General features: G+C 45.2%; 1 protein-coding gene across 1 annotated transcript in view; it reads left to right on the forward strand.

The window, feature by feature from the left end:
• The window catches only part of utp4 (UTP4 small subunit processome component), an 88,968-nt gene that overhangs the window by 39,172 nt on the left and 28,883 nt on the right, over positions 1-20,913 (forward strand). The window contains exons 10-13 of the mRNA XM_072280066.1: positions 1,308-1,430; positions 1,928-2,084; positions 12,217-12,323; positions 16,416-16,511. Of these exons, the coding sequence (XP_072136167.1) occupies positions 1,308-1,430; positions 1,928-2,084; positions 12,217-12,323; positions 16,416-16,511 (483 nt within the window). The remainder of the gene's footprint in view (positions 1-1,307; positions 1,431-1,927; positions 2,085-12,216; positions 12,324-16,415; positions 16,512-20,913) is intronic.

Raw genomic sequence — 20,913 nt, forward strand, 5'->3', positions numbered from 1 at the left:
CAAATCTGGTTGGAATTCTTTGAAGAAATAACAAGCAGGATAGACAAAGGAGAATTGGTTGAGATTTTGTACTGGATTTTCAGAAGGCCTTCGACAAGTTACAGGCCCATGGTACTACAGGGAAGATTCTAGTATGCATAAAGCGGTGGCTCACTGGCAGGAGGCAAAGAGTGGGAATAAAAGGAGCCTTTTCCATCTGGCTGCCAGTGGTGTTCCACAGGGGTCTGAGTTGTGACCAATTCTTTTCATGTTTTATGCCAATGTTTGGATGTGTGGGCATGTGGCCAAATGGTTAAGGCATTGGACTAGCATCCTGAAGGTCGTGAGTTCGAGCCGCAGCCGAGGGAATGTGTTGTGTCCTTGAGCAAGGCACTTAATCACACATTGCTCTGCGACGACACTGGTGCCAAGCTGTATGGGTCCTAATGCCGTTCCCTGGGACAACATTGGTGTCATGGAGAGGGGAGACTTGCAGCATGGGCAACTGCTGGTCTTCCATACAACCTTGCCCAGGCCTGTGCCCTGGAGAGTGAAGACTTTCCAGGCGCAGATCCATGGTCTCACAAGACTAACGGAATAGGTTGAAAAGTTGGCACTTCATTGTGGGCTTGTACTGTGCTGTTAACGATCTATGTCTGATTGAGAGAGCGTGGAAAAGAACAGCACAAGATTGGGCTCTTCAGCCTATAATGAGATATGGTTAATAAAGTGTACTCAATTCTGCGTTTTTATCCACAGTGGCAGTGAGTATAAAACAGGGAAGTCCTGCTGAACTTTTATAAGACACTCACCTGGCTATAAATAGCTTATTGTGCTTATCTTTGGTTGCCATGTTATAGGAAGAATGTGAAGACGTTAGAGAGGGTTCAAAGGAAATTTATCTCTACAACTATTTTCTTTGGAGAGGCAATGTTTTGAGGAGAAACGACAGAATTATATAAAGCAATGAGGGAAGTGGACAGGAGGATCATGGAAGCTGTTTCTCTTGATGGACAGGTTGAGGACTGGCAGATACAGATGTCAAAAAGTAGAGAAATTCAGTGATACGGGGAAACCTTTTTTCATACGGCATATTTTTGGAATTTGGAATGCACAGCCTGCAGATGTGTTGTAGAAGTTTCTTCAAGAGGGAATTGGATAAGTGGTGCAGGAATGTTGAGGGTGGAAGTCAGTAGTTACTTTGGTAGAGAGCAGGTGTGGACATAATCGGTTGAATGGCTTGGAAGCTATGATTGGGTGCTGGGAGATTTGCTGATGTCTTAACCGGTAGTCAAGCCGTGTTGCTTCTCATGTCTTCTCTCCTATAGAGTTGCAATCAAATACGGTGCTGTGCAATGTCTCCTTGTGGAACCTGGATTGCATTCTCAACCATCAACAGACTCCGCCTGTATCGGATACAGTATAGGAATACTTCCATCACTGTTAATATGGTATGAGGATTCTCCTTGTAAAAGGATGACTAACAGAGTGAGATGGTAATGTATGTTGAGTGAAGTTGAGATCCTGTGGCATGGAGGTAATGAGTGATGGATTCTCAGGTGCTGCGTGTGGCACAGGTGAGGGTCAGGGGAAAGTGTATTTGCCTATTTGTCATTGGGGATTAATGCAAAAATTTAAAAACTGCAGATGCTGTAAATCAGATAAAATGTTAGAAACTGTCATGGACAGGCAAACATAATGCAAAGGCATACTGTACATTAAGTCTTGTGCCCTGAAGAAGGGTCCTGGCTCAAAACATTGACTGTTTATTCATCTCCAGAGCTGCTGCCTGACCTGCTGAGTTTCTTCCAACATTTTATGTGTTGCTTGGATTTCCAGCATCAGCAGATTTTCCTGTGTTTATGCCGACATAAAGCCAACATTTCAGAGTCCATTTCTGCTCTGAGCTGGGCAGAACCTCTGAGCTTAATTCTTACCCTTGTTACAGATCAGACAAACAGTGAAGACATTGCTGCCAGCTCACCGATTGCTCTTTACTGCTGATTCCACCAGGCTGATCATTGGCTCAGATCATAGCCAGATTCAGATTGTGGATCTAGGGATGTTGGGTTCTAAGAAAATACATACTCTCACTCCGAAAACTGGTGAGTCTTCCATTGGAATATGCTGCTAAGGGGGTTACATCTAAATTTCACAGCTATTGCCTAGAACATGGACTAGTACAGTATTAATGCGTAAATCCTGTCTTTAAATCTCAGTCAATGTGATGAGTTGCAATGTAAAGGGGAGACAAAACTGGAAGGGGAGAACACAGGACTGAAGGTGTTATACTTCAGTGAATGCAGTTTACAGAACAAGGTAGATGAACTTATAGCACAATTACTGATTTGCATGTATGAAGTTGTGGGTGTCAGAGAATTGTGGCTGAAAGAAGATTATAACTTGGAGCTTAACGTTCAAGGATACACATTGTATTGAAAGGGTAGGCAGGTAGACTGACAAGGTAGGGTGGCTCTGTTGGTAAAAATGAAATCAAATCATTAGAAAGAAGTGACATAGGATTGGAAGATATAGAATCGTTGTGAGTAGAGCTAAGGAAATGCAAAGGTAAAAGGCCCCGATAGGTGTTGTATACAGACTCCCAAACAGTAATAAAGATGTGGTCTACAAATTACAATGGGAGATAGGAAATGCATGACAAAGGGGCAATATTACGATAGTCATGGGGGATTTCAATATGCAGGTAGATTTGGAAAATTAGGTTGTTGCTGGATCCCAAGAGGAGGAATTTGTAGAATGCCTACGAGATGGCTTTTTAGAGCAGTTCATGGTTGAGCCCACTAGGAGATCAGCTATTCTGGATTGGGGAACACGCAAGGAACCACAATTGATTAGAGAGCTTAAAGTAAAGGAATCCTTATGGGCCAGTGATCATTCTATGAAAGAATTCACCCTGCAATTTGAGAACGAGAGACTGAAGTCAGATGTATCAGAACTACAATGCTGTGAAGGGAATTACAGAGGCATGAGAAGAGCTGGCTGGAGTTGATTGGAGGTGAACGCGAATAGGGGTGACTGCAGAGCAGCAATGGCTGGAGTTTCTGGTAGCAACTTGGGAAATGCAGGAGAGATGCATCCAAGAAAAGTCAAAACCAACATAAAAGCCAAAGAGAAAACACAATAGAGCAAAACTTAGTGGGAAGATAGATTGGGAAACTTTTAAAAATCAACAGAAAGCAACTAAAAAGTCATAAAAGAAGGAAAAGATGGAATATGAAGGTAAGCTAGCCAGTAATGTTAATGACGGTACCAAAAGTTTATTCAGATGTATAAAGTGTAAAAGAGGGGTAAGAGTAGGTATCAGATCACTGGAAAATGATGCTGGAGAGGTAATGGGGTCAAGGAAATGGTGGATGAACTGAATAAGGATTTTACATAAGTCTTCACTGTGTAAAGGCTGATTTATACTTCTGCATCAAATGGACGCCGTAGGTACGGCATTGCCGCAAACCCTACGCGGAGCCTAAGTGGCTCCCTATGCTGTAGCCCGGCGCGCACCTCTCCCAAAATGTAACTACGCGTCGCGGCAACTGTGATTGGTCTGCTTGGTATCATTGCATTTCCTCCTACGCTGCAATAGCTTCCCATTGGGCGACTGAGGGGCAGGGAAGGAACTCTGGTTGCAAAGCTTTACAGACTTCCGAAATTATGGAGGACACATTTCGCTTTTACGAAAAAAGGCGCTCACCTTAAATTTGTTTACCCCGAGAAAGACTACCATGACTGTGAAGCCTTGCACGGGCAGGTGTGTGCACATGCGCAATGTGCACGAATTACAGTGCGATGCAGACACACCAATGCACAAGTATAAATGCTCACAACGTGCGTAGGCCACTTGCATAGGTTACGGCGTCGAGTTGACGCACAAGTATAAATCAGCCTTAAGACATGAGCAGTATGCTGGAAGTTTGAGATTATCGGGGCAGAAGTTTGTGGTTGCCATTAATAGGGAGAAGGTTCTGGGAAACTGAGAGGTCTGAAGGTAGATAGTCATAGTTATAGTCATACTTTATTGATCCCGGGGGAAATTGGTTTTTGTTACAGTTGCACCATAAATAATAAATAGTAAATAGGTAACCTCTACAAGATGGACTACATCCCAGAGTTTTGAAAGAGGTGGCTGAAGAGATTGTGGAAGCAGTAGTAATGATCTTCCAAGAATCAATAGATTCTGGCATGGTTTTGGAGGTGTGGAAAATTGCAAATGTCACTTGACTATTCAAGAAGAGTGAGAGGGAGAATTAGAGCCCAGCTAATCTGACCTCAGTGGTTGGAAAGTTGTTTGGAATCTATTGTAGTTTCGGGGTACTTGGAGGCATGTGATAAAATAGGCTGCAGTCAGCATGGTTTCTTTAAGGGATAATATTGCCTGACAAATGCATTGGAATTGTTTGAAGAAATAACAAGCAAGATAGACAAAGGACATTTGGTTGATGTTGTGTACTTGGATTTTCAGAAGCCATTGACAAGGTGCTTCACCTGAGGCTGCTTAACAAGTTAAGAGCCCATGGTATTACAGAAAAGGTGCTAACATGGATGGAGAGTTTGATGATTGGCTGAAGTGGGAATAAAGTGAACCTTTTCAGGTTAGTTGCCAGTGACTAGTGGTGTTCCACCAAGGGTCTGTGTTGGTACCACTAAATTTTATGCGATATGTCAATGATTAGGATGATGGAATAGATGTCTTTGTGGCCAAGTTTGTGGACGATACAAAGACAGGTGGAGGGGCATATAGTTTTGATGAAGCAGATAGGCGAGGAGAATGTGAAAAAGAGTGGCTTATGGTCGGGAAGTGTATGGCCATGTACTTTGATAGAAGAAATGAAAACGACCGACAGGGTTATTTCTTCAGCAGTTTAATCGGGCACAATGGCACAAGCAAGTGGACGTCAGTCAGTGAGAACAGCGGGAGGAGTTTAAAAGGAGACACCTTATAGAGCGGCCATCCGAGTAGAGGGAGACAGAGTAGAAAGGCTTTGGCTCAACGGGGCTTCAGTGATAACAGGTTGAGGCGAGGTAGGTTACCTGTGTAGAATACTCTGTGTACGTGTGTGAGGCCGGTGTTCTGTGCTCGGTGTCAGATGTGGGAGGTCCTGGAGACTCCCAGCCTCCCGGACAGCCAGATCTGCACAAGGTGCATCGAACTGCAGCTCCTTAGGGACCACGTTAGGGAACTGGAGATGCAGCTCGATGACCTTCGTCTGGTCAGGGAGAGTGAGGAGGTGATAGAGAAGAGCTACAGGCAAGTAGTCGAGGCCTGGGGAGACAGATAAGTGGATGTCAGTCAGGAGAGGGAAGGACAGGAGTCAGACACTAGAGAGTACCCCTGTGGCTGTCCCCCTTAACAATAAGTACTCCTGTTTGAGTACGGTTGGTGGGGACGGCATACCTGGGGGAAGTGACAGTGGCTGTGCCTCTGGCACAGAGTCTGGCCTTGTGGCTCAGAAGGGTAGGGAAAGGAAGAGGATGGCAGCAGTGATAGGGGACTCTATAGTCAGGGGGTCAGACAGGTGATTCTGTGGACACAGGAAAGAAGCACGGATGGTAGTTTGCCTCCCAGGTGCCAGGGTTCGGGATGTTTCTGATCGTGTCCACGATATCCTGAAGTGGGAAGGAGACAGCCAGAGGTCGTGGTACATATTGGTACCAACGACATAGGTAGGGAAAGGGAGGAGGTCCTGAAAGCAGACTACAGGGAGTTAGGAAGGAAGTTGAGAAGCAGGACCACAGAGGTAGTCGTTGCGGGATTAATGCCTGTGCCATGTGAGAGTGAGTATAGGAATAGAATGAGGTGGAGGATAAATGTGTGGCTAAGGGATTGGAGCAGGGGGCAGGGATCATTAGGACCTTGTTTGGGGCAGGAATGACCTGTACAAAAAGGATGGGTTGCACTTGAATCCCAGGGGGACCAATATTTTGGTGGGGAGGTTTGCTAAGGCTATTGGGGAGAGTTTAAACTAGGATTGCTGGAGGGTGGGAACCAAACTGAAGAGGCGGTTGGCTCACAAATAGGGAAAGTTTGGAAACAGTGCGAAAGGGAGGATAGGCGGGTGATAGAGAAGGGACATGCTCAGACCGATGGTTTGAGATGTGTCTATTTTAATGCGAGGAGTATTATGAACAAAGCAGATGAGCTTAGAGCGTGACTACTTCGAGTGCCAGGCTTTAGGTGTTTCAGAAAGGATAGGGAGGGAGGCAGAAGAGGTGGGGGCGTGGCATTGTTGATCAGAGATAGTGTCACGGCTGCAGAAAAGGAGGAAGACATGGAGGGATTGTCTACGGAGTCTCTGTGGGTGGAAGTTAAGAACAGGAAGGGGTCAATAACTCTACTGGGTGTTTTTGTAATAGACCACCCAACAGTAACAGGGACATCGAGGAGCAGATAGGGAGTCAGATTCTGCAAAGGTGTAATAATAACACGGTTGTTGTGGGAGATTTTAATTTCCCGATTATCGATTGGCATATCCCTGGAGCGAGTTATTTAGATGGGCTGATGTTATGTGTGTTCAAGAAGGTTTCTTGACACAATATGTAGATAAGCCTACAAGAGGAGAGGCTGTACTTGATCTGGTATTAGGAAATGAACCTGATCAGATGTCTCAGTGGGAGAGCATTTTGGAGATAGTGATCACAATTCTATCTCCTTTACCATAGCATTGGAGAGGACCAGGAACAGACAAGTTAGGAAAGTGTTTAATTGGAGTAAGGGGAAATATGAGGCTATCAGGCAGGAACTTGGAAGCATAAATTGGGAACAGATTTTCTCAGGGAAATGCACGGAATAAATGTGGCAAATGTTCAGGGGATATTTGGGTGGAGTTCTGCATAGGTATATTCCAATAAGACAGGGAAAGGATGGTAGGGTAGAGGAACCGTGGTGTACAAAGGCTGTTGTAAATCTAGTCAAGAAGAAAAGAAGCGCTTACGAAAGGTTCAAAAAACTAGGTAATGATAGAGATCTAGAAAATTATAAGGCTAGCAGGAAGGAGCTTAAGAAAGAAATTAGGAGAGCCAGAAGGGGACGTGAGAAGGCCTTGGCGGACAGGATTAAGGAAAACCCCAAGGCATTCTACAACTATGTGAGGAGCAAGAGCATAAGATGTGAGAGAATAGGACCAATCAAGTGTGACAGTGGAAAAGTGTGTATAGAACCAGAGGAGATAGTAGATCTATTTAATGATTACTTCGGTATTCACTATGGAAAGGATCTTTGTGATTGTAGGGATGACTTAGAGCGAACGGAAAAGCTTGAGCATGTAGATTAAGAAAGAGGATGTGCTGGAACTTTTAGAAGGCATCAAGTTAGATAAGTCACCAGGACCGGATGAGATGTACCCCAGGCTACAGTGGGAGATGAAGGAGGAGAATGCTGAGCCTCTGGCGATGATCTTTGCATCATCAATGGGGACGGGAGAGGTTCCAGAGGATTGGAGGGTTGCGGATGTTGTTCCATTATTCAAGAAAGGGAGTAGAGATAGCTCAAAAAATTATAGACCAGTAAGTCTCACTTCAGTTGATGGAGAAGATCCTGAGAGGCAGGATTTATGAACATTTGGAGAGGCATAATATGATTAGGAATAGTCAGCATGGCTTTCTGAAAGGTAGGTCGTGCCTTATGAGCCTGATTGAATTTTTTGGGGATGTGACTAAACACATTGATGACAGTAGAGCAGTCGATGTAGTGTATATGGATTTCAGCAAGGCACTTGGACAAGGTACCCCAGGCAAGGCTTATTGAGAAAGTAAGGAGACATGGGATCCAAGTTTTCTCCAGATAAATCAACACATTCTCCATGGTTTGGCCTTGTGCCTTATGTGTAGTCATAGCAAAGCTTGACTGTACCGGGAACCGGCTCCGCTAGAGAGGGACACCTTCCCCTTCTGATAAACTGAGAGTCATTCTTGGGATCATGACAATGTCATTTTTGAATGCATGAATTCTCCACATCAGCATCATTTCCGCGTTTCATAACTGCTAGAAGCTGACGGAAATCGCCACAGCAAATGGTTAAAATACCCCCGAAGGCCTCATTCTTGCTGCATACATCATGAAGAGTACGGTCCACAGCTTCAAAGCTCTCCCTCCTAATCATGGGGCACTCATCCCAGACAATAAGCTTCACATTGTGGAGTAAATTTGCAGTATTGGTGTTTTTATCGATGTTACAAAGGGCATCCTCATTGACTTTGAGGGGTATTTTGAATCGTAAGTGCGCTGTCCTACTGCCAGGCATCAATGTTGCTGCAATACCTGATGATGCTACAGCAATAGCCACACCTCCATCTCCCCTAACTTTAGTGAGGATCAAGTTGATAATAAATGTCTTGCCCGTTCCTTCTGGTGTATCAATGAAAATCATTGAAGAGAGATTCCTTTCCAAGCAGTCGCACACATATTCATATACTTCTCTTTGCTCATTATTCAATGGGGGCTCCTTCTGTGAAACAAATTCCTGCTGTTCGTCTCTGTTGTATTGCAGTTCACTCAATAATTGCAGATTGCCAGCACTTTGAGGAATTGTACAGTTTTTTGGTGTTGGCAGGTTTTATTCTTCAAGTGTTTTGCCCAAGTTCTCAAGTTCCTCTTGTAAATACAGAAGAGCTTGTCCATGATGCCTCTCTCTCATCGATCATGATGTTAGGATCATTGCAACACACATCAAAGTTGCTGGTGAACGCAGGCCAGGCAGCATCTCTAGGAAGAGGTACAGTCGACGTTTCGGACCAAGACCCTTCATCAGGAAGAGTTAGTAAGAGATTTGAAAGTGAGAGGGGGAGATCCAAAATGATAGGAGAAGCCAGGAGGGGGAGGGATGGAGCCAAGGGATGGATGGGTGATTGGCAAAGGGGATATGAGAGAATCATGGGACAGGAGGTCCGGGGAGAAAGACAAGGGGGGGGGGGGGTGGGAACCCAGAGGATGGGCAAGGGGTATAGTCAGAGGGACAGAGGGAGAAAAAGGAGAGAGAAAAAATGTGTATATAAATAAATAATGGATGGGGTACGGGGGGAGGTGGGGCATTAGCGGAAGTTTGAGAAGTCAACGTTCATGCCATCAGGTTGGAGGCTACCCAGACGGAATATAAGGTGGTGTTCCTCCAACCTGAGTGCGGCTTCATCTTTACGGTAGAGGAGGCTGTGGATAGGCATATCAGAATGGGAATGGGGCATGGAATTAAAATGTGTGGCCACTGGGAGATCCCGCTTTCTCTGGCGGACAGAGCGTAGGTGTTCAGCAAATGATCTCCCAGTCTGCGTCGGGTCTCGCCAATATATAGAAGGCCACATCGGGAGCACCAGACGCAGTGTATCACCCCAGCCGACTCACAGGTGAAGTGTCGCCTCACCTGGAAGGACTGTCTGGGGCCCTGAATGGTGGTAAGGGAGGAAATGCAAGGGCATGTGTAGCACTTGTTCTGCTTGCAAGGATATTTGCCAGGAGGGAGATCGGTGGGGAGAGATGGGGGTGACAAATGGACAAGGGAGTCGCATAGGGAGCGATCCCTGCGGAAAGCAGAGGGGGGGGAGGGAAAGATGTGCTTAGTGGTGGGATCCCATTGGAGGTGGCGGAAGCTACGGAAAATAATATGTTGGACCCGGAGGCTGGTGGGGTGGTAGTTGAGGACAAGGGGAACCCTATTCCTAGTGGGGTGGCGGGAGGATGGAGTGAGAGCAGATGTGCGTGAAATGGGGGAAATGCATTTAAGAGCAGAATTGATGGTGGACGAAGGGAAGCCCCTTTCTTTAAAAAAGGAAGACATCTCCCTCGTCCTGGAATTAAAAGCCTATTCCTGAGAGCATTGATCCTGAGGATCATTGATAGTTCTGCTCTCCATTTGTAAGAAATCTTCAGACATTACATTCTTGAACTGGTTCCATAATTGCTGTGGATTGTTAATTTCAGTGTTTGTTAGCAAGACAATAAACGAATCTCTCATTGCTCTGGGCATTCTTGTTGTCTCTGCTTCTTCCATAGTTTGCTGCCAATGATCGTCAGCTTGCAACAATCTTCTCTCTCTGCAGATGTCTTTGAATGGTGGAAGGATATCTCCATCATGTGTTTTCAATGATTGGAAAGACACTGGTCCCTTTCTGTGATGAAGAAGTCATATCAAATAGTAGAGGTCACCACTTTGTGGAGAAACGGTATATACTCAACCCAGAACATTTGCTACAAAAATACTGGAGTACTCCTCAACTTTTTTCCCCATTCTCCTTCTTTCCCATCTCTTATTAGTCCACGTGTAGAATCTGGGAATATCTGCATAGTACAGGGTTCTGCAAATGAATCACGAGTGCAAAGATCCATGAACTCCGTTTAAGTGGTTCTTGACATATTATTCAAATGAACAGCAGCATTATCTCGAAAGAATACTTGATGCTGTTGGGGAAGGTGCACTTGAAGGCGAACAACAGCTGGTTCCCTCTCGTGAATTGGAAATCCAAGTATCAGTCCGACAGCTTCAGAGGACCTGATATATCTGCCTGTTAAATACTGTGTGATTTCGTCTTCTCTATTCACTCCAAAAATTGCCCTGTCACTCCCCTTCATGGTATATTTGATGACATATCTGATGGACTTGACAGATGAGCATATTTCTACATTTAGATGACAATTGAACAGCTTTAATAGTTGGGCATTATCGGGGACCACCCATTCAGAAGTTGTAGTTCGACTTTGTCGTCCTACTTGATGACCTTCGAATTTTCCCATTTGCACAGACCGTCTCCTATATGCAGGATATGAATCATCCCCACACCTTGTATGCTCAATAAATGGCTTCGGATACCTCTTACTGCATGTACCATTTTGCCAACACAGTGGTTTAGTGGTGCAATATGGACCATGTATCATGCGCTTCATACCAATTCATGCAGCTCTGGATCTTCATTTGGGTCTGGTATTTCTGCTTGAACGAATTTATCATAATCTTGTGGTCTTGGCTTGGATGCCTCATTGAGCCACAGCAGACAGTGGAAATGAGGCAGACCCCGCTTTTGGTATTCGACACTTAAAATGTAAGCGATACATCTATCAAAGAGACCATCTGTTCCAGTGAGGTACTTCATAAACAACTTTCTCTTCAAGTCAAACAGTCTCACAATTAAATCTGGCCAATCATTTGGTGGCTGATGCCACAAAAGATGCTGTCGGATTTCGGGCCAGTTTGGATTGCATGTCATTGTAATCAACAATGAGGCATTACCATGCTTCCATATATACATCATGGCGTCCTGACATCGTTCCATCATGTATCTCGGTCCACTGACAAATGTTGAGGAGAGGATGATGCGCCTTCCGATGTTTCTGAAATCATCGTCGTCATTCATTGCATCAGTCAGGCCTCTGTATGTTGTTGATAGTCAGAGTACAGAGAGCAGTTTGCGCCCCTAATCTGAGAAGGGATGTGCTGACATTGGAGAGGGTTCAAAGGAGGTTCACAAAAATTATTCCAGGATTGCAAGGCTTATCATGTGAGGAGCATTTGATGGCTCTGGGACTGTACTCACTGTTATTCAGAGGTATTGGGTGGGTGTGGCTTCACTGAAACCTATCGAATGTTAAAATGCCATGATAGTGTAGATATGGAAAGAATGATTTCTAAGGTTGGGGAAGTCTTAAGACTAGAGGATACAGCCTCAAAATAGAGGATGTCCATTTAGAATGGAGATGAGGAGGAACTTCTTTAGCCAGAGAATGGTGAATCTGAGGAATTCATTGCCGCAGGCAGCTGTGGAGGCCAAGTCATTGGGTATATTTAAGGCTGAAGTTGATAGATTCTTAGTCAGGACATGAAGAGATATGGGCAGAAGGCTATAGATTGGGGCTGAGAGGGAAATGGATCGGCCGTAATGAAATGGCTGAGCAGGCTTGATGGGCCAAACGGCCTAATTCTGCTCCTATATCTTATGGTCCAATAATTTGCCCACCACTGATGTCAGACTCGCTGGCCTGTAATTCTCAGGACGCCTAATGTAAAAATAAACTGATTAGAGTTGAAACAATGTGATCAAAGTATACAAACTGGCTGCTGCTACTTTTTGTAATTACATAATTGTCCAGTGGATGGGAAAACTAGGCCTGACTTCTCAGGGGCAAAGTCCCTGTAAATTATGTCACCCTAAGGAAAGGTGGGGTAGGGTGGGGGACTGAGTGCCAAATTATCCTGGATGAGAGAATTTTCTCAACGTGGTTTGTTCCAACCCCTGCTGTAGTTTCCCGTGAACCCATCTGTCTTTTGGCGGTGAGTGCAGATGGGAGCTGGCTGGCGGCTGCAAGTTACAGCTGTGAAATCAACATCTATAACCTTGCAGAGTTAAAGGTAAGAGACTAGAATTTCTTGGAAAGTGCATGGTGGAAAGGGGTGGAGAAAAGCAGATGTTGGTGGGATGGGTGGGTCTGGGTAGGAGAGAAGCTGAAGATATTGGGAGTGCAACAAAAGGTGCATTACCATGTAATGGGAGGAGTTCAGTGGGGTGAAGGGGAAATATTGGTGTGGTTCAGGAAAGAGGCTGATCTTGACCATGGACCATAGAATAGTATAGAACATAGAATAGTACAGCACATTACAGGCCTTTCGGCCCACAATGTTCTGCCCACCCTCAAACCCTGCCTCCCATATAACCCCCCAGCTTAAATTCCTCCATATACCTGTCTAGTAGTCTCTTAAACTTCACGAGTGTATCTGCCTCCACCACTGACTCAGGCAGTGCATTCCACGCACAACCACTCTCTGAGTAAAAAACCTTCCTCTAGTACCCCCCTTGAACTTCTCACCCCTTACCTTAAAGCCATGTCCCCTTGTATTGAGCAGTGGTGCCCTGGGGAAGAGGCGCTGGCTATCCACTCTATCTATTCCTCTTATTATCTTGTACACCTCTATCATGTCTCCTCTCATCCTCCTCTCCAAAGAGTAAAGCCCTAGGTCCCCTAGTCTCTGATCATAATCTATACTCTCTAAACCAGGCAGCATCCTGGTCAATCTCCTCTGTACCCTTTCCAATGCTTCCACATCCTTCCTAAAGTGAGGCGGCCAGAACTGGACACAGTGCTCCAATTGTGGCCTAACCAGAGTTTTATAGAGCTGCATCATTACATCGCGACTCTTAAACTCTATCCCTCGACTTATGAAAGCTAACACCCCATAACCTTTCTTAACTACCCTATCTACCTGTGAGGCAACTTTCAGGGATCTGTGGACATGTACCCCCAGATCCCTCTGCTCCTCCACACTACCAAGTATCCTGCCATTTACTTTGTACTCTGCCTTGGAGTTTGTCCTTCTATAGTGTACCATCACAGACTTCTCTGGGTTGAACTCCATCTGCCGCTTCTCAGCCCACTTCTGCATCCCATCAATGTCTCGCTGCAATCTTTGACAATCCTCTACACTATCTACACCACCACCAACCTTTGTGTCGTCTGCAAACTTGCCAACTCACCCTTCTACCCCCACATCCAGGTCATTAATAAAAATCACGAAAAGTAGAGATCCCAGAACAGATCCTTGTGGGACACCACTAGTCACAATCCTCCAATCTGAATGTACCCCCTCCACCATGACCCTCTGCCTTCTGCAGGCAAGCCAATTCTGAATCCACCTGGCCAAACTTCCCTGGCTCCCATGCTTTTTGACTTTCTGATTAAGCCTACCGTGTGGAACCTTGTCAAATGCCTTACTAAAATCCATATAGATCACATCCACTGCACTACCCTCATCTATATGCCTGGTCACCACCTGAAAGAACTCTATCAGGCTTGTTAGACACGATCTGCCCTTCACAAAGCCATGCTGACTGTCCCTGATCAGACCAAGATTCTCTAAATGCCTATAGATCCTATCTCTAAGAATCTTTTCCAACAGCTTTCCCACCATAGATGTGAGACTCACTGGTCTATAGTTACCCGGACTATCCCTACTACATTTTTTGAACAAGGGGACAACATTCGCCTCCCTCCAATCCTCCGGTACCATTCCCGTGGACAACGAGGACATAAAGATCCTAGCCAGAGGCTCAGCAATCTCTTCCCTATCCTCGTGGAGCAGCCTGGGGAATATTCCGTCAGGACCCGGGGACTTATCCGTCCTAATGTATTTTAATAACTCCCAACACCACCTCTCCCTTAATATCATCATGCTCCAGAACATCAACCTCACTCATATTGTCCTCACCATCATCAAGTTCCCTCTCATTGATGAATACTGAAGAGAAGTATTCATTGAGGACCTCGCTCACTTCCACAGCCTCCAGGCATATACTTCCACCTTTATCTGTAATCGGTCCTGCCTTCACTCCTGTCATCCTTTTGTTCATGAATGCCTTGGGGTTTTCCTTTACCCTACTCGCCAAGGCCTTCTCATGCCCCCTTCTTGCTCTTCTCAGCCCCTTCTTAAGCTCCTTTCTTGCTTCCCTATATTTCTCAATAGACCCATCTGATCCTTGCTTCCTAAACCTCATGTATGCTGCCTTCTTCCACCTGACTAGATTTTCCACCTCACTTGTCACCCATGGTTCCTTCACCCTACCATTCTTTATCTTCCTCACTGGGACAAATTTATCCCTAACATCCTGCAAGAGATCTCTAAACATCGACCACATGTCCATAGTACATTCCCCTGCAAAAACACCATCCCAGTTCACACCCGCAAGTTCTAGCCTTATAGCCTCATAATTTGCCCTTCCCCAATTAAAAATTTTCCTGTCCTCTCTGATTCTGTTCTTTTCCATGATAATGCTAAAGGCCAGGGAGCGGTGGTTACTGTCCCCCAGATGCTCACCAACTGAGAGATCTGTGACCTGACCTGGTTCATTACCTAGTACTAGATCTAGTATGGCATTCCCCCTGGTCGGCCTGTCCACATACTGTGACAGGAATCCGTCCTGGACACACTTTAACTCTGCCCCATCTCAACCCTTGGAACTAATCAGGTGCCAATCAATATTAGGGAAGTTAAAGTCACCCATGATAACAACCCTGTTATTTTTGCACTTTTCCAAAATCTGCCTCCCAATCTGCTCCTCTGTATCTCTGCTGCTACCAGGGGGCCTATAGAATACTCCCAATAAAGTAACTGCTCCCTTCCTGTTCCTGACTTCCACCCATACTGACTTAAAAGAGGATCCTGCTACATTACAACCCTTTCTGTAGCTGTAATAGTATCCCTGACCAGTAATGCCACCCCTCCTCCCCTTTTCCCCCCTCTCTATCCCTTTTAAAGCACTGAAATCCAGGAATATTGAGAATCCATTCCTGCCCTGGTGCCAGCCAGGTCTCTGTATGGCACAGTAACAGCCATTCAGCCCATAATGTCCATACTGATCACATCTGCTTTTCTGTAGTCTATTTGCCTTCATTCCTTATCTGTTCCTGTGTCAGTTTAAGTGCCTCTTAAACATTGTTTTTTCTGTTTCCATGGTTTCCCATGGCAGCTCATTACAAGCACCTACTACTATGATGACTACTACTCTCTGTGAGGGGACATACAGAAAGTTTGTGAACCCTTTAGAATTTTCTCTCTTTCTGAATAAATATGACCTAAACTGTGATCAGATCTTCATACAAGTCCTAAAACTAGATTTAAAAAAAAATCCTGATTAAATAATGACACAAACACACTATACTTGTTCATCTACTTATTGAGGAAAAATGATCCAATATTACATGTATTTGTTGGATATAGTATGAAAACCTCTGGGGATGCCTTCTACAAAAGCTATTTGGATTCAAGTGTTCAAATCAATGAGATGAGATTGGAGGTGTGGGTTGTGGAGGTGCCCTGCCCTATGAAAAAGATGCACAAAGTCAGGTTACTGATGGGCCTGCTGTTCTCAAGAAAGATATGTTTCCATGCATCATGCCTCGATAAAACAACTTTCAGAGGACCTTATAAGAAGAATTGTAGAGATGCATCAAGCTGGAAAAGGCTACAAAAGCATTTCTGAAAACCTGTGTGTTCGTCAGTCCACATTAAGAGAAATTGTCTACAAATGGAGGAAAATCAGTATTGTTGCTGCTCTCCGTAGGAGTGGGCATCCTGCAAAGAGCACAACCTGCAATGCGGAAGGAGATGTAAAAGAATCCAAGGTAACAGCAAGACACCTGCAGAAATCTCTAGAACTTGCTCAGATCTCTGTTCATGAAGAACACCACAGAGGAAACCATTGCTCTCAAGAAAAAAACATTGCTGCACGCCTCAAGTTTACGAAAGACCACCTGGATGTTCCACAACACTTCTGGGACAATGTTCTGTGGACAGATGAGACCAAAGTTCTGCCCTCTAGTCATAGTCATATATCCTAAAGCCTGGAAACAGGCCCTTCAGTGGGGGTGGTATGTCAGGGAGGATTGAGATGTTGAGATATGATGACTGAGTCCTTCTCAATGTGTTCCAAAATTTCTTCTTTCCTCACAGCATCACTGCAATGTTCCAGTCTATAACCACTTTCCCACTGCAATGGCCATCAATCCACAGACCAACAACCTGATCACTGTACATGCCGATCAGCAGGTATGGACTTTTCATCATCATCCAATCTGTGATGTATGCTCGGGGCCTCTTGTCTGTGATTCCTGTAGAAATTGTCTGTAAACTACATTCACTGCCATTAGGTGAAGGGTGGCTGGGAAGTTGACATGGGTCAGAAAGTAGAGTAAAATTTACTTTAAACTTTGATTTGGCGGTGATTGGTCTAGAAGTAGTTGGATTTAGTATAGTGTCATTTACAGGAGTCCACATCAGATCAGTGCTCCATAGGCAGGAACATTAATGAGTACCTGCAAAGGGATTTTAGGAAGATAGGCATAAACTTAAAGGACTTCCAGGCTTGTGATCTGTGGATTACTACCTGTGCCACGTACCAGTGAGGTGAAATGCATTTCAACATTTGGGTAAGGAGCAAAAGGGAAGGTTTGAAGTTTTGGATCATTGGGTTCTCTTGCAGGGCAGTTGGGACCTGTACAAAGAGTTTGGTATTGAACATGGAACACTACAGCCCAGGAACAGGTTCTCGGTCCATAATGTTATGCCGAACCAAATAAATTATTTAGATTGCCAATTAAACTAATCCATATCCATGTCCCTTTGGGCAGTGTATTCCAGGCACCTAACACTTTGCATCTGAACTGGAGGGTAACCAATATCTTCAGCAGGAGGTTTGCTAGTGCTACTTGGGCGAGTGTAAACTAGAATGGCAGAAAGATGGGAACCACAGCAGCAGGTGGTGGGGTTGTGGGCAACAAAGTTAGTTTGTTTGACAAGTAAGTCTGAAAGGAAAGACAACAAGGATAATAAACCTGGTGGGACTGATGGGCTGATGTTGTTTTATTTCAACACTTGGGTAGTAAGTGTAAGGAGGGTGAACTTAGAGCCTGGATCAGTACATGGAATTATGGTGTTGCTGTTAAAGAAAGAAGATTGCATTAAGGACAGGTCTGGTAGCTCAACATTTCTGTTTAACACATTGTGTTGAATGCAAGTTTAGCATTTATTTCAAGAGATCTAGTATATATGAAAAAGCAAGGATGTGATGCTACACACATCCTTTATTAGACATTGGCCAGTCTGTACTTTGAGTATTCCATTGATTTAGACGTGGCAGAGAAAGGGGTTAAAGGAGGAGAGGTGGCATTAGTCAGGGAAAATGTCATGGTTGTGCTCAGTCGGGACAGACTGGAGAACTTGGCTATTGAAGCGTTATGGGTGGAACTGAGGAGTAAGAAAGGTATGACCATGTTAATGGAGCTATATTACAGACTACCCAACAGTCTGCATGATTTAGAGGAACAAATTTGTGGAGTGATCGCAGATTTCTGCAAGAAACTATGGTCTTTATAGTAGGCAACACACACAAAAAGTGTACGGTCAAGGTTTCGGGCCGAGGCCCTTCAGCAGAGTCCCGCTGAAGCGTCTCGGACTGAAATATCAACTGCACTCTTTTCCATTGATGCTGCTGCCTGCTGAGTTCCTCAGGTGGCGGGGGGGGAGGGTAAACTAGATTTGTCGTGGTGTGGGAAACAAAGTGAAGAGGCATAGGATGGGGCAGTTGGCACACAAGTAGAGACAGCTTGTATGGAGTTTGTGAGAGCATTTGATAGAGCAAAGATGCACTCAGCCAGATGTATCTATTTTAATGCAAGGAGTATCGTAAATAGGGTGGATGAACCTGGAGCGTGGATCAATACGTGGAACTATGACATTGTGGCCATTGCAGAGACTTCGATGTCTCAGGGGCAGGAATGGCTGCTGAGTATGCTAGGCTTTAGATGTTTCAAAGATGACAGGGGGGGAGGCAAAAGAGGTAGGAGCATGACATTGCTAATTATGAATAGTAGCACGACTGCAGAAAAGGAGAAAGTCAAGGAGGGATTATCTACTGAGTCAGTGTGGGTGGAAGTCAGAAACAGGAAGGGGGCAATAACTCTACTGTACTGTATATTTTTTTATAGACCCCCCCCTCCCAATAGTAACAGGGACATTGAGGAGCGGATAGGGAGGCAGATTCTGGAACGGTGCAATATTAATAGGGTTGTTGTGATGGGAGAGTTTAACTTCCCAAATATTGACTGGCATCTCCTTAGAGCAAGGGGTTTAGATGAAGTAGAGTTTGTTGGGTGTGTTCAGGAAGGTTTCCTGACTCGATATGTAGATAAGCCAACTAGAGAAGAGGCAGTACTTGATCTGGTATTGGGAAATTAACCTGGTCAGGTGTCAGATCTCTCAGTGGGAGGTATTTTGCAGGTAGTGATCACAACTCTTTTTCTCCTTTACCATAGGGCTGGAGGGGGATAGCAGACAACTTGGGGAAACATTTAATTGGAGTAGGGGAAAATATGATGCTATTAGGTAGGAACTCGGGAACATAAATTGGGAGCAGATGTTCTGAGAGAAATGCACAGCAGAAATAGCATTCTGTATAGGTTTATTCCACTGAGGCAGGGAAAGGATGGTATGATAAAAGAACCATGGTGTACAAAGAGTGTAGAAAATCTACTTAAGAAGAAAATTAAAGCTTACAAAAGGTTGAAGAAACAAGGTACTGTTAGAGCTCTAGAAAATTGCAAGGTTGCCAGCAACGGGCTTAAGAACTAAATTAGGAGAGCTAGAAGGGGCCACGAGAAGCCACTGGTGAGCAGGATTAAGGAAAATCCCAAGGCATTCTACAAGTATATGGAGAGCAAGAGGATGAGCCGTGTGAGAATAGGACCAATTAGGTGCGATAGTGGGAATGTGTGCATGGAGTTGGAGGCGGTAGCGAAAGGTACTTAAAGAATACTTTGCAAACACGAGGAAATCTGCTGATGCTGGAGTTTCAAGCCACACACATAAAAATTGCTGGTGAATGCAGCAGGCCAGGCAGCATCTATATTTTCACCATGGATGTCCATTCCCTATATACTTCCATCCCCCACCAGGAAGGTCTCAAAGCTCTCTGCTTCTTTTTGGATTCCAGACCTAACCATTTCCCCATCTACCACCACTCTGCTCCGTCTAGCGGAATTAGTCCTTACCCTTAATAATTTCTCCTTTGGCTCTCCCACTTCCTCCAAACTAAAGGTGAAGCCTTGGGCACCCGTATGGGTCCTAGCTATGCCTGCCTTTTTGTTGGCTTTGTGGAACAATCCATGTTCCAAGCCTATACTGGTATCTGTCCCCCACTTTTCCTTCGCTACATTGATGACTGCATTGGCACTGCTTCCTGCACGCATGCTGAGCTTGTTGACTTCATTAACTTTGCCTCCAACTTTCACCCTGCCCTCAAGTTTACATGGTCCGTTTCCGACACCTCCCTCCCTTTTCTTGATCTTTCTGTCTCTTATCTCTGGAGACAGCTTATCTACTGATGTCTACTATAAGCCTATGGACTCTCACAGCTACCTGGACTATTCCTCTTCTCACCCTGTCTCTTGCAAAAATGCCATCCCCTTCTCGTAATTCCTCCATCTCTGCCGCATCTGCTGTCAGGATGAGGCTTTTCATTCCAGGACGAAGGAGATGTCCTCCTTTTTTAAAGAAAGGGGCTTCCCTTCCTCCACCATCAACTCTGCTCTCAAACGCATCTCTCCCATTTCACACACATCTGCTCTCATCCCATCCTCCCGCCACCCCACTAGGAATAGGGTTCCCCTTGTTCTCACCTACCACCTTCACCAGCCTCTGGGTCCAACATATAATTCTCCGTAACTTCCGCCACCTCCAACAGGATCCCACCACTAAGCCTGTCTTTCCCTCCCCCTCTCTCTCTGCTTTCCACAGGGATCGCTCCCTACGCGACTCCCTTGTCCATTCGTCCCCCTCCCCCCCATCCCTTCCCACCAATCTCCCTCTCGGCACTTATCCTTGTAAGTGGAGCAAGCGCTACATGTGCCCTTACACTTCCTCCCTCACCACCATTCAGGGCCCCACACAGTCCTTCCAGGTGAGGCGACACTTCACCTGTGAGTCGGCTGGGGTGATGTACTGCGTTCGGTGCTCCCAATACGGCCTTCTATATATTAGCGAGACCCAACGCAGGCTGGGAGACTGTTTCGCTGAACACCTACGCTCTGTCTGCCAGAGAAAGCAGGATCTCCCATGGCCACACATTTTAATTCCATGTTCCATTCCCATTCTGATATGTCTATCCACAGCCTTCTCTACTGTCGAGATGAAGCCACACTCAGGTTGGAGGAACAACACCTTATATTCCGTCTGCGTAGCCTCCAACCTGATGGCATGAACATTGACTTCTCTAACTTCAGTTAAAGCCCCACCTCCCCTTTGTACTCCATCCTTTATTTATTTATTTATTTATTTATTTATTATTTAATTTTTCCTCTCTCCTTTTTCTCCCTCTGTTCTTCCCATTATACTCCTTGCCCATCTTCTGGGCTTCCCCCCTCCCCCTTTCTTTCTCCCCAGGCCTCCTGTCCCA

The sequence above is a fragment of the Mobula birostris genome, chromosome 15, assembly GCF_030028105.1.
Source record: "Mobula birostris isolate sMobBir1 chromosome 15, sMobBir1.hap1, whole genome shotgun sequence".
Classification (NCBI taxonomy): Eukaryota; Metazoa; Chordata; class Chondrichthyes; order Myliobatiformes; family Myliobatidae; genus Mobula; species Mobula birostris.